The sequence below is a fragment of the Rhinopithecus roxellana genome, chromosome 17 (genome assembly GCF_007565055.1).
Source record: "Rhinopithecus roxellana isolate Shanxi Qingling chromosome 17, ASM756505v1, whole genome shotgun sequence".
Taxonomy (NCBI): domain Eukaryota; kingdom Metazoa; phylum Chordata; class Mammalia; order Primates; family Cercopithecidae; genus Rhinopithecus; species Rhinopithecus roxellana.
The window spans coordinates 107,701,944-107,729,747 of record NC_044565.1 but is presented as its reverse complement, the minus strand read 5'-3'; the positions used below and the strand labels follow the sequence as shown (position 1 = coordinate 107,729,747).

The following is a 27,804-nucleotide window of genomic DNA, read 5'->3' as shown; positions in this document are numbered from 1 at the left end:
GTGAAACCCTGTCTCTACTAAAAATACAAAAATTAGCCGGGCGTGGTGGCAGGCGCCTGAAGTCCCAGCTACTCAGGAGGCTGAGGGAGGAGAATGGTGTGAACCCGGGAGGTGGAGCTTGCAGTGAGCCACGATTGCACTCCAGCCTGGGCAACAGAGCAAGACTCCGTCAAGAAACAGAGAAAGAGAGAAAGAAAGAAACAAAGAGAGAGAGAGAGAGAGAGAGAGAGAGAGAAAAGGAAAGAAAGGAAAGGAGGAGAGGAGAGGAGAGGAGGAAAAGAAAAAGAAAAGAAGGAAAGAAAGGAAAGAAAGAAGTCTGAACGTGTCCAGGTTCTGTGGCTCACGCCTGTACTCCCAGCACTTTGGAAGGCCGAGGCAGGCAGACCACCTGAGGTTGGGAGTTCAAGACCAGCCTGGCCAAAATGGTAAAACTAAAAGTACAAAAATTAGCCGGGCATGGTGGCACATGCCTATAATGCCAGCCACTCAGGAAGCTGAGGCAGGAGAATCACTTGAACCCAGGAGGCAGAGGCTACAGTGAGCCGAGACTGCACTTCTGCACTCTAGCCTTGGCAACAGAGCAAGACTCCATCTCAAAAAAAAAACAAAAACAAAAAAAAGAGAAATCTGAATGTGTCCTAAGAGTGAGTCACCACCACCAACTTCATGAGGACAGCACATTGCCAAGTATATATTGTATGAGTTGAAGGAAAACAAAAAACAAAATCATTTGTTACCTTCATGTTTTTCCAGAGCCTGTATAACATTGGGTAGTTGATTTATACCCTGATAGAGTCGGTAACAATCTTGTAAGTTTGCTGCTTGTCTTTGAAACTTCTTGGCAAGTCGGTTAAGATCTGGGAATCGACGAAGTAAATCTTCTTGTAAAGTCTGCCTCAATTCTGCATCTTCTACAAAAGCTTCCACTAAATTCAATCTGAAACAAAATAACTTGAATTAATCTAAAATATTTTAGTATAAAATTAAAATTTGTCAACTAAGCACGTAAGTCTCAACTAAGTGAGCTCAAAATTCCATTTAAGAAGCTTGAATCCACCTGGCGCGGTGGTTCACACCTGTAAGTAATCCCAGCACTTTGAGAGGCCAAGGCAGGCGGATCACCTGAGTTCGGGAGTTTGAGACTAGCCTGACCAACATGGAGAAACCCCCGTCTGTACAAAAAATACAAAATTAGCTGGGCATGGTGGCTCGTGCCTGTAATATCAGCTACTCGGGAGGCTGAGGCAGGAGAATCACTTGAACCCAGGAGGCAGAGGTTGCGGTGCACTGAGATCACGCCATTGCACTCCAGCCTGAGCAACAAGAGCAAGACTCTGTCTCAAAAAAAAAAAAAAGAAAAAAAAAAGAAGCAGCTTGAATCTAGGCTGGGTGCAGTGGCTCACACCTGTAATCCCAGCACTTTGGGAGGCCGAGGTGGGCAGATCTCAAGGTCAGGAGTTTGAGACAAGCTTGGCCAGCATGGTGAAACCCCATCTCTACTAAAAATACAAAAAAATTAGCTGGGCATGGTGGCGCGTGCCTGTAATCCAGGCTACTCAGGAGGGTGAGCAGGAGAATTGCTTGAACCCAGGAGGCAGAGGTTGCAGTGAGCCGAGACAGCGCCACTGTACTCCAGCCTGGGTGACACAGCGAGACTCCACCTCAAAAAAAAAAAAAAAAAAAAAAAAAAGAAAGAAAGAAGCTTGAATCTATTCTGAAACGTTAGCTTTTTTAGAAGGTGGAAAGCTCTGTAAGACTGTGAGGCAAACATTTCCTGATTAGCTAAGAGTCAAATTAATGTTTAGTTAAGCAGTATCATAAGACACTGACATATACCCAATTTTGTTTGACTTTCATCAAACAGACATGCCTTAAATAGGAGAAAGAATTTCATTACTGGGATATTGTTATGGACACACTGTTGCACATGTAAATAGTGATGTTTAATGAAACAGAATTACAGTTCAAGAATGTTGCCAAATCCAATACTTAGTGTATCTCTTACACATTTTTAGAATGCTTTCTAAAATTACCTCTTGACAGTACAAAGCCAAAAACTGTTCATTAAAAAACTAAAATAATTTTACTGCTTCCCAAAGTCAATAACATCTCAGCTTGTTTCAAGAACGATAGAATATGCAGTTCATATTACTTCTGTAAGTTATTGGAAATCAGTGACTTTTCATTTTTTTCAGTGTAACCACAGCAAGAAATATCTTTACATCACAATCTAGCACATGCATACACAGATCTATAATTAAAATAGGTCTCACAAATCAATACTTACTATTCCAATTATGTGATACACTCTGCTATTTTCTTTTTTCTTTTTTTTTTTTTTTTTTTGGAAACAAAGAGTCTTGCTCGGTTGCCCAGGCTGGAGTGCAGTAGTGCAATCTCGGCTCACTGCAACCTCCAGTTCGCGGGTTCAAGTGATTCTCCTGCCTCAGCCTCCTAAGTAGCTGGGACTACAGGCGCATGCCACCACACCCGGCTAATTTTTTGTATTTTTAGTAGAGACGGGATTTCACCATGTTAGCCAGCATGGTCTCGACCTCCTGACCTCGTGATCCACCCGCCTCGGCCTCCCAAACTGCTGGGATTACAGGCATAAGCCCACTCTGCCATTTTCTATCGTATTTAATTCTTCAAATTGCTCTTTGTCACCTAATTTGACGACCCACTACTGGGTCATACCTTGCAGTTTGAAAAACAATGTTGGAGATGTTACTAAAGTAATAGCTGAAAGGTAAATTGCTGAAGCTGAAAGGTAAACTAACAATCGAAGGTGGGAAAATGTTCCTACATATTTTGCACATCTCCAAGTACAGTTTTAGAGAAACTTTTCTGGAGGCCATAGGTATTACAGATGACTCAAGGTTCAGAATGCTATCAGATGAGCAACGATCTTCCTTATGTTTGTAAACAATGTGACAGTAAACTAAACCTCAAATTACACAGGTATAGAAAGGAAACAAATCTGCTTTCTAAATTGAGAAGCTGGGACTACTGGTGCCCGCCACCACACCCGGCTAATTTTTTCAGATTTTTAGTAGAGACGGGGTTTCACTGTGTTAGCCAGGATGGTCTCGATCTCCTGACCTCGTGATCCTCCTGCCTCAGCCTCCCAAAGTGCTGGGATTACAGGCGTGAGCCACCGCGCCTGGCCCTAAATTTCTTAACTATTTACTGACATCACTAGCATTTACAATCCCTGTGTTACCAAAATGTTTATCAAGCATGTTATATGAGGAAAAACATGTTATCTCCAGAGTACATACAAAATGGCCACATATAAAAACACATTTAAAGCATAATTTCTCAATCTTGGCAACACTGCCATTTTAGGCTACATAAATATTTGTTGTAAGGGGCTGTTCCATGCTTGTTTAACAGAAACCCTAGATTCTACCCACTATACACTCTCTTCCTCAGCATGACAACCAAAAATGTCTCTCGACACTGCTGAATGTCCCCTGGAGGGAAAAACTGCCCCAGGTTGAGACTGCTGGTTTAAAGGAACTTGAATTAAAATATACTTTTTAAGAGAAAAGTAACCTAAACCATGTCCAGCTAATGTCTAGGCAGCTAACAACAGATACATGTTTTTTATGGAAAATGCCAAATTAGTGGGAACACAATTTGCTGCCAAGTTTACAGCCCCGTCAATGGGACTATAAACAAACATCAAGATTAATTAGGATGCCTACTGCTCCAGAAAAGATTTTTGTGGCATATACTCTACATTTGAAAAAAGAAACAATGGATGTAGTCAAATTACACAATCCAATAAAGCGAACTTTGGGGGCTTTCCTAGCTAAGCATCTGGATCGAATTGGGCTTCATCAAGTCTGGTCCAAGGATCACCAGCATCAAAATCACTTGGAGGTAGATAATACCAAATCCCTGGGAGTGGGGCCCAGCTGTGAAATTAGGCACACAGCTTGATTCTTATGCACACAGAAGTCTGAATCCTAACAATCACAGAAATCCCTTAGTTATCTTAACAAAGCAGGTAGGCCAGGTGCGGTGGCTCACGCCTGTAGGCCCAGCTCTTTCAGAGGTTGAGGAGGGTGGATCACGAGGTCAAGAGATCGAGACCATCCTGGCCAACCAACATGGTGAAACTCTATCTCTACTAAAAATACAAAAATTAGCTGGATGTAGTGGCACACGCCTGTAGTCCCAACTACTGTGGAGGCTGAGGCATGAGAATCGCTTGACCTGGGAGGCACAGGTTGCAGTGAGCCGAGATCACGCCACTGCACTCCAGCCCAGGCGACAGAGCGTGATTCCATCTCAAAAAAAATAAAAACAAAGCAGGGAAGGAGGCATAAAGGGGCAAGAAAAGATTGACAAAGTCTAATGCTGGCTGACCTACACCCTCACCTTTCCTTTTCTCTTCTTTCCATAAAACTCCCATATCCTTGTGGGTGACACTGAGGTCAATGGTAAAAAAACATCACAGAGAATATATTTCTGATAAAATAATCTTATACTTCTTCTCTGTTCCCAGTATTTTATCACTTAATTTCATCACTTAATCAAACTGACCAGAAAATAAATCGCAAGTAATCAACAGAGTTGAAGAGCCCACAAGCACACATATCCTCTCCTCTCCTCAGTGGAAGAGGTGGCTGTGCATCCCTACCTGTGAACTGAAAGGAGTCTGTGCAAAGTCAGCCAATTTTGTACCTCTGAAAAACTGATTTTCTACTGAATTTTATACTATATGATGTCTCATCTATTCAAGAGAAATTATTAGAAATAAAAAATTTATAAATATATAGTGAAATGAAAAAAACTATAAATACTGTTGGGAAGGAATACAAATTATATTCATAATATGACCTCATATGGTTTTTAAGTGTTATCTATGTTTTTTAAAATGTATATATCTGTATAAATAAAGAAAAAAAAAAACCTGGAAGGGTAAGAACACAAACTAAACTGTTAACACTGATTACCACCATAGACTAGGACTGGAGGTAAAGCAGAAGTAGGGGTGTTTACCCTCTTGATTTTTTAAAAACATGACCTGACCCTGTAGTGCTTTTCAAATAAAGTTAAATTATTTTTAAAAAACACAAATTATGAGATACAGCAATGATAAAACACAAATGAGAAGCTACAAATGCACACTTTTGTTGTACTTTTACAAACTGTTTGCCAACAAATTGTAAAACAGCTTTCTCTCAAGCAGCAACAGTTACACTTCCTATTTGCTCTTCATATCCCTTTCACATCCTATAAAGGATAAACCAAGAATAAAGCAAACTTGGTAAGAGAGAACCAATGGGGTTTTGTTGTAAAGAACAAACAAGGTGGAGAGATGCACTACTAAGTGCTGTAGAGTAAGAACAGAACACTCCAGATGTAAAAAACCAAAACATCTCTTTCTGTTTTTCTTTCTCTCTTCTTTTATGAGACGAATTTGTGCTCTTGTTGCCCAGGCTAGAGTACAATGGCTCTGGTCTTGACTCCCAACCTCAGGAGATCCGCAGTCCTTAGCCTCCCAAAGTGCTGGGATTATAGGCGTGAGCCACCGCACCCGGCAAAACATCTCTTTCCCTTTTGTCTTATTTCTCCAAAGTCCATGAAGAGAGCTGATACCTCTAGTTCATCCTTACTGGTTTTAAAAGATACTCAAACAGGCCAGACACAGTGGCTTACGCCTGAAATCCCAGCACTTTAGGAGGCCAAGGCGGGCAGATCACGAGATCAGGAGTTTGAGACCAGCCTGACCAACACGGTGAAACACCATCTCTACTAAAAATACAAAACTTAAGCAGGCACAGTGGCTCACACCTGTAATCCTAGCATTTTGGGAGGCCAAGCGGGTGGATCACCTGAGGTCAGGAGTTTGAGACCAGCCTGGCCAACACAGCGAAATCCCTTCTCTACTAAAATTAGAGAAATTAGCCAGACGTGGTGGCACAGGCCTGTAATCCCAGCTACTCTGGAGGCTGAGGAAGGAGAATCGCTTAATCGCTTGAAACCGGGAGGTGGAGGTTGCAGTGAACTGAGATCGCACCAGTGCACTCCAGCCTGCACGATAGGAGCAAGATTACATCTCAAAAAAAAAAAAAAAAAAAAAAAAAAAAAAAAAAAATTAGCCGGGGATGATGCCCCACACCTGTAATCCCAGCTACTCGGGAAGCTGAGGAAGGAGAACTGCTTGAACCTGGGAGGTGGAGGATGCAGTTAGCTAAGATTGTGCCACTACATCCAGCCTGGATCACAGAGCAAGACTCTGTGAAAAAAAAAAAAAAAAAAAGATACTCAAACCACTTCCAAATGGAATGCCTTATCTAGATCAAATATTTATTAATTTTTCCTTATCAATGGACATATTCTCTCGAAACTGGATTTCATATATAGTATATCAACATAATTTTCAGAAAATTCAGAAACAACCATAGGGTTTCTTTCCTTTCCTAAGCCCCCCAATTTAAACCCAAATAACAATTGCAATATTCAAAAGATTAAAATGTCAACCTTTCATTAATTTTCCAATAATTAACTTTAATAAAAATGAAATTTAAGTTATTTCACAATTTTCACCTAAAAGCAGCATTAAGGACTGGGTGCAGTGGCTCACACCTGTAATCTCAGCACTTTGGGAGGCCGAGGCAGGCGGATCACCTGAGATCAGGAGTTCAAGACCAGCCTGGCCAACATGGCAAAACCCCATCTCTACTAAAAATACAAAAATTAGCTGGGCGTGGTGGCCGATGCCTGTAATCCCAGTTACTTAGGAGGCTGAGGCTGGAGAATCATTTGAACCCGGGAGGCAGAGGTTGCAGTGAGCAGAGATTACACCACTCCACTCCAGTCTGGGGGACAGAGAAATACTCTGTCTCAAAAAAAAAAGAAAGAAGTAAAATGGCAAAGAAAGGACAAGCTTCTAAAAAAACAAGGCACAAAGCAACATAAACATAGCACAGCTCCCTCAACCTTTGGTCAAGATATCATTAAAGGCCTAATAAATTGCTAGTTTCACAAGTCTATTCAACATACAACTTCAGTAATAATTACAGTTTCAGTTTATGCTTCTGGTTAAAAGAAGCTTAAAGAAAAACACAACTACTCTGCTGTTTCCGTGACAATGTCAATTTTAAATCACAATTTTAGAAGTATCACAGTTATCGTTGGCATAACATAGTATACCTATCAATCCTACTCAATAAAATGACTCAGCTGTATGCAATTCTGCCAGTCAACATGCGAATTAATATTGTATTAAATTGCATACAGCTGAGTCATTTTGGGGCTCAGTTAACCCCTAAAATTCCAACAGAATTAATCAAATTCTTGCGGCTTTTTTTTTTTTTTTTTTTGAGACAGAGTCTCACTCTGTCGCCCAGGCTGGAGTGCAGTGGTGCAATCTCAGCTCACGGCAACCTCTGCCTCCCAGGTTCAAGCAATTCTCCTGCCTCAGCCTCCCGAGTTACTGGGACCACAGGCACACGCTACCACACCCAGCTAATTTTTTATATTTTACTAGAGACGGGGTTTCGCCGTATTGCCCAGTCTGGTCTCGAACTCCTGAGCTCACACCTGTAATCCCAGCACTTTGGGAGGCTGAGGCAGGCCAAGGCAATTCAGCCGTCTTGGCCTCCCAAAGTGCTGGGGTTACGGCCACTGCGCCCGGCCAAATTACTGGTATTTTAAAATCAACATTCTGTCCCCTCTTTAACCCTACCATTTCTAAGCTTCCATTATAAGAGCTGACTGGAATTGGTTGGGCATGGTGGCTCACACCTGTAATCCCAGCGCTTTGGGAGGCTGAGGCGGGTAGATGGCTTGAGCCTAGGAGTTCAAGAACAGCCTAGAAAACATGAAATCCTGTCTAACAAAAAAACAAAAACTAGCTAGTCTTATAACTCATTCTCTAGACAGATAGATAGGTTTTTTTTCAAAAGAGCTGACTGGAATTGCCTGACAGCTAATTTAAAAGGCTGAGAGCAAATACGGTTCCTAAAGAACTGTAATTACAAGTTTATAATTCCTTTTTTCATCTGTCCTACATATGGATTAAAGAAGTCAGAACCACCCATTTGATACATTAAATAGCAAATACTGTCCAGGCCTAAAGATTTTTAAAAAGGGTAAGTCCCAAGAGTCCTTATGTTTGTTTATACATGCACTTGGAGTGTTGTTCTTTATCCTTTTAAGCTTTTTCTTTTGTCCATTTATGGATTCATCTGAAGGCTTAGTAATTTTTCCTTTTTAATGTCAGAATTCTGTAAGGAACATTGAACATATGTTAGCATATAAAATAGTTTATTCTTGTGAAAATGCTGACAAAATAATTTGTGTATTGAATTTGGTATGTTTATTGCCTTCTAGTTTAATATTGACTATTTATATAAAATAAGATTAACATAGCAATCTTTTTTTTTTGAGACGGAGTTTTGCTCTTGTTGCCCAGGCTACAGTGCAAGGGTGCGATCTTGGCTCACCGCAACCTCCGCCTCACAGGTTCAAGCGATCTCCTGCCTCAGCCTCCTGAGTGGTTGGGATTACAGGCATATGCCACCACACCCAGCTTATTTTGTATTTTTACTAAAGACAGGGTTTCTCCATGTTGGTCAGGCTGGTCATGAACTCCCGACCTCAGGTGATCTGTCCACCCTGGCCTCCCAAAGTGCTGGGATTACAGGCGTGAGTCATTGCGCCCAGCCAGAGACATATTTCTTATTAAGATTGCTACTTTAGGGCTGGGCGCGGTGGCTCACGCCTGTAATCCCAGCACTTTGCAAGGCTGAGGCGGGCAGATCGCGAGGTCAGGAGTTAAGAGACCAGCCTGGCCAACACAATGAAACCCTATCTCTACTAAAAACCCAAAAATTGGTCAGGCATGGTGGTGCTCGCTTGTAATCCCAGGTACTCAGCAGGCTGAGGCAGGAGAATCGGTTGAACCTGGGAGGTGGAGGGTGCATTGAGTGGAGATTGCACCACTGCACTCCAGCCTGGGCGACAGAGACTCCACTCAAACAAAAAAAAAAAAAGAAAGAGGCCGGGCGCGGTGGCTCAAGCCTGTAATCCCAGCACTTTGGGAGGCCGAGACGGGCGGATCACGAGGTCAGGAGATCGAGACCATCCTGGCTAACACGGTGAAACCCCGTCTCTACTAAAAATACAAAAAAATAGCCGGGCGAGGTGGCGGGCGCCTGTAGTCCCAGCTACTCCGGAGGCTGAGGCAGGAGAATGGCATAAACCCGGGAGGCGGAGCTTGCAGTGAGCTGAGATCCGGCCACTGCACTCCAGCCCGGGCGACAGAGCAAGACTCCGTCTCAAAAAAAAAAAAAAAAAAAAAAAAAAAAAAAAACAAAAAAAAAAAAAGAAAGAAATATGTCTCCAAGTAAAGTATGGAAAGGTTGGCTTTGAAAAGAAATAAAAGTGTTATTTCTTCTTCTGAGAAAGAGCAAGAGAGTAAAAGAGTGAAAATACAGATAAATTTTGAGGTTTTAAGTGTTAAGGAAGAAATCATCTCCTTAGAGGTGGGAGATAGCTGAAGGCTTAAGGAAAAGTAAAAAATTGGGGGTTGGTCACTATAATGAGTCAGACAATAAAAGTAACATCCAGCTATCACTGAAAGCTAGAAAGCATGAAAGCACAATGGGACCTATCAGCATTGTGTGACCTTCTCCAGCAAATTTTTTTCTTTTTCGAAGACTGGGGATAGGGAAGGTTCTCACTATTTTCCCAGTCTAGACTTGAACCTGTGATCCTCCTGCCTCAGCTTCCCAAGTAGCTGGGACTACAGGCACAAGCCACCACGCCTTGCTTATCATAAATAATTTTGGCTGGGCATGGTGGCTCACACCTATAATTCCAGTACTTTGGGAGGCCAAGGCGAGTGGATCATCTGGGGTCAGGAGTTCAAGACCAGCCTGGCCAACATAGTGAAACCCTGTCTCTACTAAAAACACAAAAAAATTAGCTGGGTGTGGTGGCAGGCACCTGTAATCCCAACACTCTGGGAGGCCAAGACAGGTGGATCACAAGGTCAGGAGATCGAAGCCATCCTGGCTAACACAGTGAAACCCCGTCTCTACTAAAAAATACAAAAAAATTAGCCAGGCGAGGTGGTGGGCGCCTGTAGTCCCAGCTGCTCAGGAAGCTGAGCATGAGAATGGCGTGAACCTGGGAGGCGGAGCTTGCAGTGAGCCCAGATCGCGCCACTGCACTCCAGCCTGGGCGACAGACGGAGACTCCATCTCAAAAAAAAAAAAAAAAAAAAGAATATAAAAAATTAGCCAGGTGTGGTGGTGCACACCTGTAGTCCCAACTACTCGGGAGGCTGAGACAGGAAAATCGCTTGAACCCAAGAGGTGGAACTTGCAGTGAGCTGAGATCACGCCACTGCACTCCAGCCTGGGCAACAGAGCAAGACTCCATCTCAAAAAATAAATAATGGCCGGGCACGGTGGCTCACGCCTGTAATCCCAGCACTTTGGGAGGCTGAGGCAGGCGGAACACGAGGTCAGGAGATCAAGATCAATCTGGCTAACACGGTGAAACCCCATCTCTACTAAAACAAAAAAATACAAAAAACTAGCAAGGCAAGGTGGCGGGTGCCTATAGTCCCAGCTACTCGGGAGGCTGAGGCAGGAGAACGGCGTGAACCCGGCAGGCAGAGCTTGCAGTGAACCAAGATCACGCCACTGCACTCCAGCCTGGGCGACAGAGCGAGACTCCGTTTCAAAAAAAAATTTTTTTAAATAAATAAATAAATGATAATAATTTCTAATTCGATTGTTAAATAAAGTACACAAAGGAACAAATCCCTTGAAACTCATTTCTAGATGGCAATAACATATTCTCATAGTTGCAAGTAGGTTTTAGTCAATGGAAAGATGAACAGTACAGATCGGGTGCAGTGGCTCATGCCTGTAATCCTACCACTTTGGGAGGCAGAGGAAGGTGGATTACTTGAGCTTGGGAGTTTGAAACCAGTCTGAATATGGCAAAACCTCGTCTTTTTTAAAAGGAAAAAAAAAAAAAAGTAACCTGGAAGGAAGATCAATCCAAAATGCTTAGTAAGGGAGATAACAGATTTCTCCTGAGAACTCCCAAGAAGGCTTAAACTAGGAAGCAGGAGGTACCACAGCAGACAGACTTGAGAAAGAGGAATAATTACAAGAAACAGGCCGGGCATGGGGGCTCACAACTGTAATCCCAGCACTTTAGGAGGCTGAGGTGGGTGGTGATTGCTTGAGACCAGCCTGGCCGGGCTCAGTGGCTCATGCCTGTAATCCCAGCACTGTGGGAGGCTGAAGCAGGCAGATCATCTGAGACTGGGAGTTCAAGAGCAGCCTGACCAACATGGAGAAACCCCGTCTCTACTAAAAATGCAAAATTAGCCAGGCATGGTGGCGCATGCCTGTAATCCCAGCTACTCAGGAAGGCTGAGGCAGGAGAATCACTTGAACCCAGGAGGCAGAGGTTGCGGTGAGCCAAAATGGCACCACTGTACTCCAGCCTGGGCGTCAAGAGCAAAAGTAGGTCTCAAAAAAAAAAAAAAAAAAAAGAGAGAGAGATAAACCAGCCTGGGCAACATAGTGAGACCTCGTCTCTACAAAATGCAGAAAAAAGAAGAAACAAACAAATCCTGCATAAGAAATGTATCTTTTTCTTTCTAGTCTGTGGTATTTCAACATTTGGCCTTGAAAGCCACAGGCCCTCCCCACTTGCTGCTAAAAATTATTGTCACCAAGAAAAAAATATTTCTTCTTACCCCACAGGTGGGGTAATAATCAGATAATATTTTGACTCATAAAGCCATTCTCACAGATGTTATTTCTAATGAACAAGTCTTGTAAAACCATTAGATTTTAGAAATTATTGCTATGTCCTGTGAAAGTAACCTTTCCTTACCCTCTTCTTCAAAAATCTACTTTGAGGCCGGGCGCGGTGGCTCAAGCCTGTAATCCCAGCACTTTGGGAGGCCGAGACGGGCGGATCACGAGGTCAGGAGATCGAGACCATCCTGGCTAACACAGTGAAACCCCGTCTCTACTAAAAAATACAAAAAAACTAGCCGGGCGAGGTGGCGGGCGCCTGTAGTCCCAGCTACTCGGGAGGCTGAGGCAGGAGAATGGCGTAAAACCCGGGAGGCGGAGCTTGCAGTGAGCCGAGATCTGGCCACTGCAACCCAGCCTGGGAGGCAGAGCGAGACTCCGCCTCAAAAAAAAAAAAAAAAAAAAAAAATCTACTTTGATAGCTTGCTTTCTAAAAAGTGTTACTCTGGTAATTATATTAAGTGACATTTCAGGTTTCTAAAGGGTCTAAACACATGCATCCTGCAGTTCTTAAACCAAAAGGGGATCACTGACACTTCCTCTATTCCCGTAAAGTGGAAATTAAAAATATAACCAATGGACTATAAGCTTGAGTGTTAAATTATCAATCACTTCCTTTAAAAAAATTAAAAGACCAGCACTTTGGGAGGCCGAGACGGGCAGATCACAAGGTCAGGAGATCGAGACCATCCTGGCTAACATGGTGAAACCCCGTCTCTACTAAAAAATACAAAAAACTAGCCGGGCGAGGTGGTGGGCGCCTATAGTCCCAGCTACTTGGGAGACTGAGGCAGGAGAATGGCGTAAACCCGGGAGGCGGAGCTTGCAGTGAGCGGAGATCCAGCCACTGCACTCCAGCCTGGGTGACAGAGCAAGACTCCGTCTCAAAAAAAATAAAAAATAAAAAATAAAAAAATAAAAATAAAAAATAAAAAATAAAAAAATTAAAAGAGAGAATAGACATACTTGTTTTGCTTGTGTAGGCCCAGACTCTGCTTGGAAGGATGTTCAGTAAACACACACTGTTGCTCCCAGGGCAGGTGGTGGCAAAATACAATTGGAAATGTGACCCTGGAGCCATGCAAGCCAGAGGCTCTTTATGGAGCTGACAGAGAAGGGTGGGTGACTTATCACTGTATATCCACCTGTCCTTTTTCAATTTTGACACATATAAATGTAACTACTTATTCACAAATAATAAAAATTACAAATTGTAAATTGCCTTAATTACTTGCAAATTACCCAGTCCTTCCAATCTCTTTTTTTATTGATACTTCATAATTATACACATTTGGGGGTTTGTAATATTTTAATACATACTGAAACCAGAGTAACTGAGATATCCATCACCTGAAACATTTATCTTTGTTTGGGAATCCAATCATTCCAATATCATTTTGTTGCTGTTGATTTTAGGTGTCTTTGTTTGTTTGTTTTTGATACGCAATCTCATTTGTGGCCCAAGTTAGAGTGCAGTGCACCATCTCAGCTCACTGCAACCTTTGCCTCCCAACTCAAGCGATTCTCGTGCCTCAGCCTCCAGAGTAGCTGGGATTATAGGCACACACCACCACGCCCATCTAATTTTGTATTTTTAGTAGAGATGGAGTTTCACCATGTTGGCCAGGCTGGTCTCAAACTCTTGACCTCAAGTAATCCACCCGCTGCGGCCTCCCAAAGTGTTGGGATTACAGGGGTGAGCCACCGCATATGGCCTGTTGATTTTTGTTTGAGACAGCATCTCACTATGTCACCCAGGCTGGAGTGCTGGGACATGAATATGGCTCTTTGCAGCCTCGACCTCCTGGGCTCAAACAATCCTCCAGCCTTAGCCTCCCAGGTAGCTGGGACCACAGGCACATGCCACCATGCCCAGCTACATTTAAAAAAATTTTTTTGGTAGAAATGGGGTGTCATTTTGTTGCCTAGACTGGTCTCAAACTCCTCGGCTCAAGCAATTATTCTGCCTCAACCTCCCAAAGTGCTGGATTATATGTGTGAGCCACCGTGCCCAGCCTCAATTTCTTTTTTTTTTTTGAGACAGGGTTTCACTCTATTGCCCAGGCTGGAGTTCAGTGGCACAATCATAGCTCACTGCAGCCTCAAACTTCTGGGCCCAGGTGATATTCCCACCTCAGCCTCCCGAGTAGCTTGGGCTACAGGTACATGTCACTACACTGAGCTAATTTTTTTTTTTTCTTTTGTAGAGATGGTGTTTCACTGTGTTGCCCAGGTTGGTCTTGAACTCTGGGGCACAAACAATTCTCCCATTACGGCCTCCCAAAGTGCTGGAATTACAGGCATGAGCCATCGCACCCAGCCTCAATTTCTGGTTCTAAATCACTAAATCCCACTCCTCTTCCCCAACAAACCTGGCGTCAGAAATCACCTTAAATTCATCAAGCAGTACTTACCTATATTACATTTCACTTAAATTTTAAAACTTGTATCTAAAAGAAAAGACTGAAATAAAATATATTGAAATACTAGTAATTTTTGGATAACAGAATTATATAACCTTTTATTTCCACAATTTTAAAGATTTTCTGACATATATGTTTAGGTCACCTTAAATCTTTTCTAGAATAAAGAGTTAAGTGCTTCCTATATATCAGACCTTAAGTATTTTATGTATATTAAATCATCTCATGCTTATAATCCTATGAAGTAGCTGTTTTATTAATGTCATTTTAAAGGTGAAGAAACTATGACATAAAGGTTGAGTAATTTGCCCAAAATTACACACAATATGAACAAAGGTACATTGGCTCCCAAGCACATATTCGATACCATACCATCTCAAATAAAATAAGCTTTTTTTTATAGTGAAAAAAACTTATTTTAAAAAATATGAGTTCTTTAATCAATCTAAATCATTACTACTCTATTACTATGTAGCTCTCTGTACAGTTAAATGGTAAGATATACTTGCAAAACTGCGTATTACAATAAGTGGTAAAATCATGTGGATAACTGCAGGTTACATAAGACTAACAAAAGTATAAACTAATAACATACCTCTCCTCTATTCTGTTTTTATCCATGAGAGGCTGCTTAATCCACTGGTTAACAAGTCTTTGTCCTTGAGGGGTTTTACACTTATTCAGCAAGGCAGCCAGAGACTGAGAGCCAGTGGTATCTTCAACAGAACCCTAGTAAACAAAAAATAAAATAGAAAGAATGGCACATTCATTAGTGAAAACCTTACTATGCCATGAAAAACAGAGAAACAATAACATAATATTCTTCAAATATTAAGAAATTTCCACAAAAAGTTCCTCTTCCTAAGACCAACTTTCAACCTCTTAATCCGTATGTTCAGCTGTACATTTCTCCCCCAGCCAAAACCACTTTATAATTACTACAGTTTTATTTTTTATTTGTTGAGACAGGGTCTCACTCTATTGCCCAGCCTGGAGTGCAGTGGTGCCATCCTGGCTCACGGCAAGCCAGAACTCTTGGGCTCAAGGAATCCTCCCACTTTAGCCTTTCAAGTAGCTGAGACTACAGCCGCATGCCACTAAGCCCTGCTAATTTTTTCTCTTTTGTAGAGACAGAGTCTCATTATGTTGGCCAGGCTGGTCTCAACTCCTGGCCTCAAGTGATCCTCCCAACCTGGGCTCCCAAAGTGTTGGGATTACAGGCATGAGCCACATCACCCAGCCACTTACTGCAGTTTTAGACATAAAGCTTCTTAGAATGTCATTTTAAATTGCTAGGCCAGGCTCAGTGGCTTACGCCTACAATCCCATCACTTTGGGAGGCTGAGGCAGGCAGATCACCTGAGGTCAGGAGTTAGAGACCAGCCTAGCCAACAAGGTGAAACCCCATCTCTACTAAAAATACAAAAATCAGCTGGGCATGGTGGCAGGCACCTCTAATCCCAGCTAATTGCCCAAACCCGAGAGGCAGAGGTTGCAGTGAGCTGAGATCACACCACTGCACTCCAGCCTGGGCAACGAGAGACTCCATCTCAAAAAAAAAAAAAAAAGAATTGCTATTAGTAGTAGTACACAAAATTATTCATAAAGTAAGGACTAATACTACATAGATAGCTTGAAACTAGAGGAAAAAAAAAAGCAATTCGAGAGCAAGGCACAGAGGTGCACCTGTAGTCCCAGCTACTTTGGAGACTATGATACAATTGCTTGAGCCCAGGAGTTCGAAGCTGTAGTACACTCTAATGGCACTTCCTGTGAATAGCCACTGCATTCCAGCCTAGGGAGCATATACAGTGACACCAGTCTCTTTAAAAACAAAAAACAAAAAAAAGCCTTGAAAAAAAAATAGCAGAGCATGGTGGTTCATACCTGTAATCCAAGCTACTACTCCAGAGGCTAAGGCAGAAGAATCACTTGAAGCCAGGAGTGAGTGAACATCCTGGGCAACACTGTGAAACTCCAACTCTGAAAAAATGTTAAAATTAAGCAAGCATGGTGGCTTGTGCCTCTAGACCCAGCTACTCATAAAGTTGAAGCAGGAGGATCACTTGAGCCCAGGAGTTCAATACTGCAGTGAGCTATGATCTTGCCACTTCACTCTACCCTGGGTGACAGAATAAAGCCCAGTCTCTAAAAAAGTAAAAAGTAGGCCAGGCGCGATGGCTCAAGCCTGTAATCCTAGCACTTTGGGAAGCCGAGGTGGGAGGATCACCTGAGATCAGAAATTTGAGACCAGCGTGGCCAACATGGTGAAACCCTGTCCCCCTGTCCCTACTAAAAATATAAAAATTAAGCAGGCACGGTGGCAGGCAACTGTAATCCCAGCTACTTGGGAGGTGGAGGTTGCAGTGGGCCGAGATTGTGCCACTGCACTCTAGCCTAGGGGACAAGTGAGACTGTCTTTAAAAAAAAAAAAGTTAAAAAGTGGAGTGGGGGAGGGGAGAGAAGCGAAAAAATAGCCATTTGAAGCTACTTATCTAATCCAATTATAATAATATTTCAAAATATTTTAGCTCCTTAATAAAATTCTTCAGTATATGTCAATGAAAACATTTTTAAACCATTCAACATTTTTAACCTTTTTTTTTTTTTTTTTTTTTTTTTTACCTGAAAAAGGTTAAGGGCTCTGACTGCTGCAATATCCAATTTCATGTACTGGCTGAAGTCAAAAGTAGTCAGTTCAAACTGTCCAAAATTGGAATCATCTGATAAGAGTTCTAAAAACTTGATTACCGCAGACAATGATGAAACTGCAACCTAAAATTAAGAATTTAAAATCAAAGATTTCTATACCACTGGATCCAGTTCTAAAGATTTTCAAAAACAAATGCAAAATGAAATAAATTCTGAACCCCATCATCTTCCTTGGTGCTCCTTCCCAGTCCAACCAAGAAAACCAAAGGTTAAGCTCTTGAGATTTGAAAATGGTTTTTACAAGGTGAAAATTAATGGTGATCGCAGCATTATTTATAATAGCCAAAAAAGAAAATTACCCAAATGTCCATCAAAACTAAAATGGGGACCGGGCGTGGTGGCACATGCTGTAATCCAAGCACTTTGGGAGGATGAGGCGGGCAGATGACTCGAGGCTAGGAGTGTGAGACCAGCTTAGCCAACATAGTGAAACCCCGTCTCTATTAAAAATCAAAAATTAGGCCCTTTCAACCTTGTGAGGTTAGAGTGAGAAAATGGTTATCTATGAGAAAGTAGGCCCTCACTGGACAACAGATCAGCCAGTGCCTTAATTTTGAACTTCCCAGTCTCCAGAACTGTGAAATAAAAATACAAAAATTAGCTGGGCATGGTGGCACATGCCTGTAAACCCCAGATACTCAGGAGATGAGAAAGGAGAATTGTTTGAACCCAGAAGATGAAGGTTGCAGTGGGCTGAGATCACACTATTGCACTCCAGCCTGAGCAACAAGAGCGAAACTCTGTCTCAAAAACAAAAAAGAACTGTGAAAATTAACTGTAATCGCAGGAGTATTTGTAACAGCCAAAAATGAAAATTACCCACATGTCCATCAAAATTAAAATAGGGGTTGGGCAGTGGCTCACGCCTGTAATCACAGCACTCTGGGAGGCCGAGGCAGTGGATCACCTGAGGTCAGGAGTTCGAGACCAGCCTGGCCAAAATAGCAAAACTCCCTCTCTACTGAAAACACAAAAATTAGCCAGGCACGGTGGCATGCAGCTGAACCCAGAGGCAGAGGTTGCAGTGAGCTGAGACTGCGCCACAGCACTCCAGCCTGGACGATAGAGCAAGATTCTGAGACTCCATCTCAAAAAAACAAAAAAAAAAGGTTAAAATGGGGAGAGTAGCAGCGGCAGGGGGAAGGGAAGTAAAATGGATAAACTCTGACATGTTTGTGCTATGAAATATGAACGCAAAAATCCATAACTACACTCAATGATATGGATAAGTCTTACAAATATTGAATGAAAGAAGCTAGGGAGAATATATGATATAATTCCATGTATATAAACTATAAAAACAGGCCGGAGGCGGTGGCTCATGCCTGTAATCTCAGCACTTTGGAAGGCCAAGGTGGGCGGATCACCTGAGGTTCAGGAGTTTGAGACCAGCCTGACCAACATAGAGAAACCCCATCTCTACTAAGAATACAAAAAAAGATTAGCCAGGCGTGGTGGCACTTGCCTGTAATCCCAGCTACTTGGGAGGCTAAGGCAGGAGGATCACTTGAACCCGGGAGGCAGAGGTTGTGGTGAGCCAAGATTACACCATTGTACTCCAGCCTGGGCAACAAGAGCGAAGCTCTGTCTCAAAAAAAAAAAAGCTTACTATCATTGATACACAGCTTAGGTTTTGAGACAAATATGACAAATATCCTTCTAAAAAGTCACTATAATTTACATATTATTTATATTATATATTTACATTATATATATTGTAATTCACATTTATAATCCATATACCTGATTCTCCATTTCTGGCAATACAGCACTATTCATCTGTTCTCCCTTTTTGCCTTTCAACAACCGGTTGAGGTCCTGATAAATGTCTTTTGTGGAAAAGTCAGCTTTTTTTCTTTCTGTGATCAGAATCCCTCCTCTTTGAATAATCTATTTTGAAATAAATAGTTTAAACTACTATGAAAAAAGGAATAAGAAAAGCAATAATGAAAATTATAACAGATAAGTATAGTGATAACAGATTAACCTACATTAAATGTTTACACAATGTGCAAGACATTGATAATATGATGTACTGACACACTTTTTATATCAATAAACTAAATTTTCATCAAAATATAAAATTACATTAACATAAAGATTTCAAAAAATAGTCCCAACTGTAACAACTCTTTTTTTGTTTTGAGACAGTCTCACTGCTGCCCAGGATGGAATGCAGTGACACAATCTTGGCTCACTGCTACCTCTGCCTCTCAGGTTCAAGCAATTCTCCTGCCTCGGCCTCCCAAGTAGCTGGGATTACAGGAGCAAGCCACCATGCTTGGCTAGTTTATTTTTCTTCTTTGCATTTTTAGTAGAGACAGGTTTTCACTACATTGGACAGGCTGGTCTCGAATCCCTGACCTCAGGTGATCTGCCCGCCTCAGCTTCCCAAAGTGCCAGGATTACAGGTGTGAGCCACCGCCCCTGGCCACAAATAACAACCCTTAACAGAACTATTACTTGTGGAAAGTTGCTTAGATACAATCTATGCTAAAAATGTCCATCACATGTGTTATCTCCAGCGGTGCTTATGGTACTTGAAGACCACAAAAAGTAAAGAATCCTTGGGAGATACATACCTTAAGAAATATCTAGGCCAGGTGCTGTGGCTCACGCCTGTAATTCCAGCACTTTGGGAGGCTGAGGTGGTGGTGGTGGGAGGGGATCACCTGAGGCCAGGAGTTCAAGACCAGCCTGACCAACATGGTAGAACAGTCTCTACTAAAAATACAAAATTGGCCAGGTGTGGTGGGGCATGCCTGTAATCCCAGCTACTCGGGATGCTGAGGCAAGAGAATCTCTTGAACCCAGGATGTGGAGGTTGCAGTAAGCTGAGATCAAGTCATTATACTCCAGCCTGGGCACCAAGAGTGAAACTCCACCTCAAAGAAAAAAAAAAGTATCTAGATAATAAACTACATGCCTATAACAAATGACACAATCAAAGCTGAGCATGGTGGCTCATGCCTGTAATCCCAGCACTTTGGGAGGCCGAGGCAGGTGGATCACAAGGTAAGGAGTTAAAGACCAGCCTGGCCAAGATGGTGGAACCTCACCTCTACTAAAAATACAAAAATTAGCTGCATGTGGTGGTGCACACCTGTGGTGGTGCACACCTGTAATCCCAGCTACTCAGGAGGCTGAGGCAGAAGAATTGCTTGAACCTGGGAGGCGGATGTTGCAGTGAGCCGAGATCGCACCACTGCACTCCAGCCTGGGCGACAGAGAGAGACTTTGTCTCAAAAAAAAAAAAAACAAAAAACAAAAAATTAAATCACACAATCAGAATTTAGTTAAAATAAATAGCAAAATAACAGGCTAAAGTTCCACTCGAACTATCAAAACATGCTAAAGAACTGCATCTTATTTGATAAAACCATAATTATAATTACAGTGATATTTACTGTAATAATTACTCTTTTGGAACACAAGACAGAAAGGAAAGGGAGGAGAAAAGATCTGAGGTAAAATAAATCTTACACAAGAAACAGCTTGTTTTAATGTCCAATTAAATATACAGTTTCTGTCAACGTAAACATCAAAACATTATTTTAATTAGATACAAAAAATCGTTTTTTATTATTTTTCCTTAAATAAAACAGTATTATGTCAATTAAAGAGCCTTTCCTAGGCCTGGAATCTCCTCTATCACTAGACTCAATCTGCTTACCTGTCTCAGTTTCCCCACGTCTCCAGCAGTCTCTCCTCCAGGTAAAACACATTCCTTTGGTCCAATCTGGATGAGGAGAGCCTCAAGATTGGAGAACTGATCATTATCAGGGAATTCACACAGTCCTAGCTTCCTCTGTATGGAATCCACATACCCAACTCCAACCTGTCTCTGGCCATCAACTGTGGACATTTTAACACCCACAACACCAATGGAAGCTGACATATCATTGTTACCAAAGAGAATGTCTTCAAACTGAGATAGATTGCCAGGAGAAGCCTAAGTAAAAATAAAATTTCAAAAATTTAACAAACTCTTCGATGTACTTTAAAATTTTACTAGCAAAAAGGAAAAATCCAAACTCAATGAACCTTATTAATAAAATGCTTTCTTTTTTATTTTGAGATGAAGTCTTGCTCTGTCACCCAGGCTGGAGTGCAATGGTGCAATCTCGACTCACTGCAACCTCTGCCTCAAGGTTTCAAGCAATTCTCCTGCCTCAGCCTCCCGAGTAGCTGGGAATACAGGCGCACACCACCACGCCCAGCTAATTTTTGTACTTTTAGTAGAGATGGGGGTTTCACCATGTTGGCCAGGCTGGTCTCAAACTCCTGACCTCGTGATCTTCCTGCCTTGGCCTCCCAAAGTGCTGGGATTACAGGTGTGAGCCACCGCACCTGGCCAATAAGTTGTTTTCTTATAAAAAATAACTGGCCGAGTGCGGTGGCTCACGCCTGTAATCCCAGCACTTTGGGAGGCCAAGGCAGGCAAATCATGAGGTCAGGAGATCAAGACGATCCTGGCCAACATGGTGAAACCCTGTCTCTACTAAAAATACAAAAATTAGCCAGGTGTGGTGGCACGCATCTGTAATCCCAGCTACTTGGGAGGCTGAGGCAGGAGAATCACTTGAATCAGTGAGTCAGAGGTTGCAGTGAGCCAAGATGGTGCCACTGTACTCCAGCCTGGCAACAGAGCAAGACTCTGTTTCAAAATAAATAAACAAATAACTGCTTGTGGTTGGCACAGTGGCTCACACCTGTAATCTCAGCACTTTGGGAGGCCAAGGCAGGCAGATCACTTGAGGTCAGAAGTTCAAGATCAGCCTGGCCAACATGGTGAAACCCCATCTCTACTAAAAATACAAATCTGTGGCACTCATTTGTGGCCAGCCTTACCTATTATAAGGATCTTACAAACACTTGTCTCTATTATGACCTTAGTACTGGCCCTGCCCTCCCCTTCCCTGGCCCTCCCCCCTCCTTTTCCCATTCCCTCCCCTTCCCTCAGAAATTATCTATCTAATCTATCCCTCTATAGAGATGGGATCTTCCTACATTGCCCAGGGTGGTCTCAAACTCCTGGACTCAAGCAATCCTCCTGCCTTGGCCTCTGAAAGTTAAACTGTGACCTCAATCTCCTGGGCTCAAGTGATCCTCTCACCTCAGCCTCTTGATTAGCTGGAACTACAGGTGTGTGCCAACAGCCTCAGCTAATTTTTTAAAATTTTTTTATCTTCAATAGAGATGAGGTTTTACTATGTTGGGCAGGCTGGTCTTGAACTCCTGGGCTCAGGCAATCTGCCTGCCTCAGCCTCCCAAAATACTGGGATTACAAGCAAGAGCCACTGTGCCCAGCCAAACTGCAACTTTTTAAAAACCACATGCTAATTGCTACTAAAGTATCTCAAAGCATTCTATTATCACAATTTACTTAAAATACTAAAACACAATTAAATTATTCACATTTTTATTTTTCTACTCTTAAAAAAATAGGTAAATTAAAAAGGAAGATAATTACCTTATATGCCAAATACCAATCATTCTCCTTGGATGCCTTATTTCCAGCTCTGTTCTTATAAACTTCAACTCTATACTGGCGAACCAGAAGAAGATCTTTTACAAAAGATTCAAAATTCATTTTACTAAGCACAACACTCTGCAGATTCTTTGCTCCTTAAAAAAAAAAAAAAAGTACATTACAGATTTGAGATATTACATGTTCAAGCACTGTATTAGTCGGACTTCACACTGCTGATAAAGACATACCAGAGTCTGGGAAGAAAAAGAGGTTTACTGGACTTACAGTTTCATGTAACTGGGGAGGTCTCACAATCATGGCAGAAAGCAAGGAGGATCAAGTCATGTCTTACATGGATTGCAGCAGGCAAAGAAAGAGCTTGTGCAGGTAGACTTCCATTTTTAAAACCATCAGATCTCATGAAACTTATCCACTATCACAACAGCATGGGAAAGATCCATCCCCATGATTCAATTATCTCCCACCAGGTCCCTCCCACAACACATGGGAATTCGAGATGGGATTTGGGTGGGACACAGCCAAACCATATCATTCTGCCCCAACCCCTCCCAAATCTCATGTCTTCACATTTCAAAACCAATCATGTCTTCCCAACAGTCCCCCAAGTCTTAACTCATTTCAGCATTAACTCAAAATACCACAGTCTAAAGTCTCATCCAAGACAAGGTAAGTCCTTTCCACCTATGAGCCTGTCAAATCAAAAGCAAGTTAGTTACTTCCCAGATACAATAGGGTACAGGCATTGGGTAAATACAGCCATTCCAAATGGGAGAAATTGGCCGAAAAAAAGGGGCTACAAGCCCCAAGCAAGTCCAAAACCCAGCATGGCAGTCAAATCTTAAAGCTCCAAAATGATCTCCTTTGACTCTATGTCTCACGTCCAGGTCACGTGGATGCAAGAGGTGGGCAACCGCAGCCTTGGACAGCACTGCCCCTGCGGCTTTGCAGGGTACAGCACCCCTCCTGGTTGCTTCATGGGTTGGCGTTAAGTGTCTACAGCTTTTCCAGGCACATAGTGAAAGCTGTCTGTGGATCTACCATTCTGGGGTCTGGAGAATAGTAGCCCTCTTTTCACAGCTCCACTAGGTGGTGCCCCAGTAGGGACTCTGTGTGGGGGCTCTGACCCCCCATTTCCCATCTGCATTGCCCTAGCAGAGGAACTCATGAGCGCCCCACCCCTGCAGCAAACTTCTGCCTGGACATGCAGGCGTTTCCATACATCCTTGAAACATAGGCAGAGGTTCCCAAACCTCAATTATTGATTTCTGTGCACCTGCAGGCTCAACGCCACCCGGAAGCTGTCAAGGCTTCAGGCTTGCACCCTCTGAAGCCATGGCCTGAGCTCTACCTTGGCCCCTTTCAGCCATGGCTGGAGCAGCAGGCCACCAAGCTGCTAGGCTGCACAGCATGGGAACCCTGGGCTGGCCCATGAAACCACTTTTTTCTTCTAGGCCTCTAGGCTTGTGATGAGAGGGGCTGCCATGAAAACCTCTGATATGCCCTGGAGACATTTTTCCCATTGTCTTGGGGATTAACATTGGGATCCTCATTACTTATGCAAATTTCTGCAGCTAGCTTGAATTTCTCCTCAGAAAATGGGATTTTCTTTTCTATCACATGTCAGGCTGCAAATTTTCCAGACTTTCATGCTGTTTCCCTTTTAAAACTGAATGCCTTTAACAGCACCCAAGTCACCTCTTGAAAGCTTTGCTGCTTAGAAATTTCTCTGGCCAGATACCCAAAAGAATTTCTCTCAAGTTCAAAGTTCCACAAATCTCTAGGGTGGGGCAAAATGCCACCAGTCTTTTTACTAAAACATAACAAGTGTCACCTTTGCTCCAGTTCCCAACAAGTTCCTCATCTCCATCTGAGACCACCTTAGCCTGGATTTCATTGTCCGTATCATTATCAGGATTTTGGTCAAAGGCATTCAACAAGTCTCCAGGAAGTTCCAAACTCTCCCACATTTTCTGGTCTTCTTCTGAGCCCTCTAAACTGTTCCGACCTCTGCCTGTTACCCAGCTCCAAAGTCACTTCCATATTTTCCGGTATCTTTTCAGCTGCGCCCCCACTCTACTGGTACCAGTTTACTGTTTTAGTCCATTTTCAAACTGCTAATAAAGACATACCCAGCTGGGCGCGGTGGCTCATGCCTGTAATCCCAGCACTTTGGAAGGCCGAGGCAGGCAGATCACGAGGTCAAGAGATCAAGACTATCCTGGCCAACATGGTGAAACCCCGTCTCTATTAAAAATACAAAAATTAGCTGGGCGTGGTGGCATGCACCTATAGTCCCAGCTACTTGGGAGGCTGAGGCACGAGAATCGCTTGAACCCGGGAGGCAGAGGTTGCAGTGAGTCGAGATTGCGCCACTGCAGTCCAGCCTAGCAACAGAGCAAGACTCTGTCTCAAAAAAAAAAAAAAAGACAGCTGAGACTGGGCAATTTACAAAAGAACAAGGTTTAATGGACTTATGGTTCCACATGGCTGAGGAGGCCTCACAATCAATGAGAAAGGCAAAGACGAATAAGTTACATCTTACATGGATGGCAGCAGGCAAAGAGAGAGGGCTTGTGCAGGGAAATTCCCGTTTTTTAAAACCATCAGATCTTGTGAGGCTTATTCACTATCAGGAGAACAGCACAGGAAAGAGCCACCCACATGATTCAATTATGTCCCACCAGGTACCTCCCACAACACGTGGGAATTCAAGATGAGATAAGGGTGGGAACACAGCCAAACCATATCAAGCACCTAACACAATGCTAACCCAAAAACTTCCAGTGTTTTCTCAGTAATTTATTCATTTAATAAATTGTTTACGAAGCACTATTATATGTGCAAGGACTATGGAAGGTAATAGATATAAAATAGTGAATAAGCATAGACCCTCTGCTTATATGGAGTCTACACATAAAAATCAAAAGTCCTAAAGATGATAACTTTTTAATTTTTTTGTAGAGATGGGTCTCGCTGTGTTACACAGGCTGGTCTTCAACTCCTAGCATCAAGTTATCCTCCCACCTCGGCATCCCTAAGTGCTGAGATTACAGGCACGAACCACTGCACTTGGCCTGTCCTTTCTTATAATTTGTTTTAAAGTCTTTTTTTTTTTTTTTTTGAGATGGAGTCTCACTCTGTCGCCCAGGCTGGAGTGCAGTGGCAGTATCTCCGGCTCACTGCAAGCTCCGCCTCCCGGGTTCACGCAATTCTCCTGCCTCAGCCTCCCAAGTAGCTAGGGCTATAGGCACCTGCCACCACGCCCGGCTAATTTTTTGTATTTTTAGTAGAGATGAGGTTTCACCGTGCTAGCCAGGATGGTCTCGATCTCCTGACCTCGTGATCTGTCCACCTCAGCCTTCCAAAGTGCTGTGATATTTTTAGTACAGGCAGGGTTTCACCGTGTTAGCCAGGATGGTCTTGATCTCCTGACCTCGTGATCCACCCACCTCGGCCTCCCAAAGTGCTGGGATTACAGGCAAGTGCCACTGCACCTGACCTGTTTTAAAGTCTTATGTAAAATCTATGTAGGTCAGGTGCACATTGGGAGGCCAAGGTGGGAGGATCACTTGAGGTCAGGAGTTTGAGACCAGCCTGGCCAACATGGTGAAACCCCATCTCTACTAAAAATACAAAAAATTAGCTAGGTGTGGTGGCACATGCCCTTAATCCCAGCTACTTGGGTGGCTAAGGCAGGAGAATCGCCTGAACCAGGAGGTGGAAGTTGCAGTGAGCCAAGATTATGCCACTGAACTCCAGCCTGGGCGACAGAGTAAGACTCGGGCTAAAAAAAAAAAAAAAACTTCAGACTTTTAATTGCCCACAGCATAAAATTCCAACAGCTCAACACAACATGAAAAACCTTTTGTCATCTAACCCCACCCACCTGGGCCAGTTTCCACACCTTCCTTTTCTACACCACAACGCCAATCACCTCTTTCCAAGCCATCTCCCTAGCAACCTATAGTCCGCCAAGACTCAGCGGGACTTTGGCGTCTCATACAACGCCTCTTCCGACGTCTCCAGTTTTTGGCGATCTTGCCTCGGCGTCTCTTGCAACCTCACACCCATAACCCCCCAACTTGAATGGTAATATTTCTGCCTTGCTCTCCCAATAGTGATCTCTATGACAGTAGAGGTATTTCTTTTCCATCTAGTGTCCATAACCCTGCCTAACACATTTCTGTCTAACGAATGAAACCTTTTGCATCAGGAGCATTGCATTTGCACCAGTCCTCTAGTCAGGACTAGAACCCACAACTCTACTCCCCCTAGGATGCTCTTTTCATTAGCATAACTACATAGCTGCAAAAAAGCGCAAAGAAAACAGGGAGAAAAGAGGTCAACTAGGCCTATCCAGAACATTGGCCCACATAGGGTGAGACGTTTGTAGCTTTCCAGGGAGAGAGAATGCTGGATAGATGGGGTCGGGTGACGGAGAGCACTGAATGCTGAGCTAAAGCAGATAGCGTCCATGACTAGCCCAAGGTCACACGTTAATAAGCAGAGGGGCAGCGACTTAATCCCAAGCAGCCCAGCTCCAGAGTCCGTTGGTCCTGACCACTTCATCATACTGCCCTCAAGGGCGCTCCATTACCAGCCCCTTAGCTGGACCGGCGGTATAAATGGGAGCGTCGTGGGAGCAGAATTACGTGGATGGCATGAAAGGGTCTCCTAAACCCCCTCTATTTTAAATCTCACTCGTGGCTGCTGTTTGTAATAGAGATTCTGGCCGTGTTTCTAATGAGCGCTACATGTAGGGCCACGGCGAGGAATGCAACTGCTGGAAAATGAACTAGAACAATGCATTAAAACGCCTGGCACGACGTAAAACTCCGTGATCACAAGTTCAGATCCGGGACGGCTGGAGAGGCACGGGTTCAGGGCTGAGGGGGGCGTCCCTCCGGAGCCAAGCAGAACCTGGGGACGGCGGAATTCCCACCAGCACAACGTTCCGCTCCCGTGCCTCCGCGCTGGAGAGGCTGCTCACCACCCACTTTCTGAGGCGAGAATGGAGTCGCGCCACAGGGCCCCGGGTCCCCCTACAGCACGCGCCGTCCTCGCCCTCACCTGCCGGCCCCATATACTTGATCACCCCCTGGGTCTTGAACACCTCCCGGGCGGCCAGCAGCGCGTCCTCGCCGTGAGCCGTATAGAAGTCGCCCCGGTCGAAAAGGCGCACCGTGGTGGTCGGTTTCTCCGGCATGCTCTGAAAGAAACGCACGAAGCCGACCTCGGCCGCGCTCTCCAGCTGCAGCGTCTCCTTAGGTTGCACCGCCATGTCGGAACCTCCTAACCTCCTGGCAGAAGGAACTGCGCGACCCCACACCCACTATGCTGTTTCCCGCCTCCCCTCCCACGTCCC

At 43.5% G+C, this 27,804-nt stretch overlaps 1 protein-coding gene across 1 annotated transcript; it reads right to left on the bottom strand.

The window, feature by feature from the left end:
* Positions 1–739: 739 nt before the first annotated feature.
* LOC115894365 (DNA mismatch repair protein Msh2-like) lies at positions 740–27,804 on the bottom strand. Its single transcript, XM_030921789.1, is given in 8 exon segments — positions 740–875; positions 877–937; positions 14,829–14,962; positions 16,859–17,008; positions 18,689–18,835; positions 20,619–20,897; positions 22,419–22,573; positions 27,510–27,804. Coding segments are annotated over 8 exon segments (1,233 nt in total). The 5' UTR covers positions 27,721–27,804; the 3' UTR covers positions 740–779.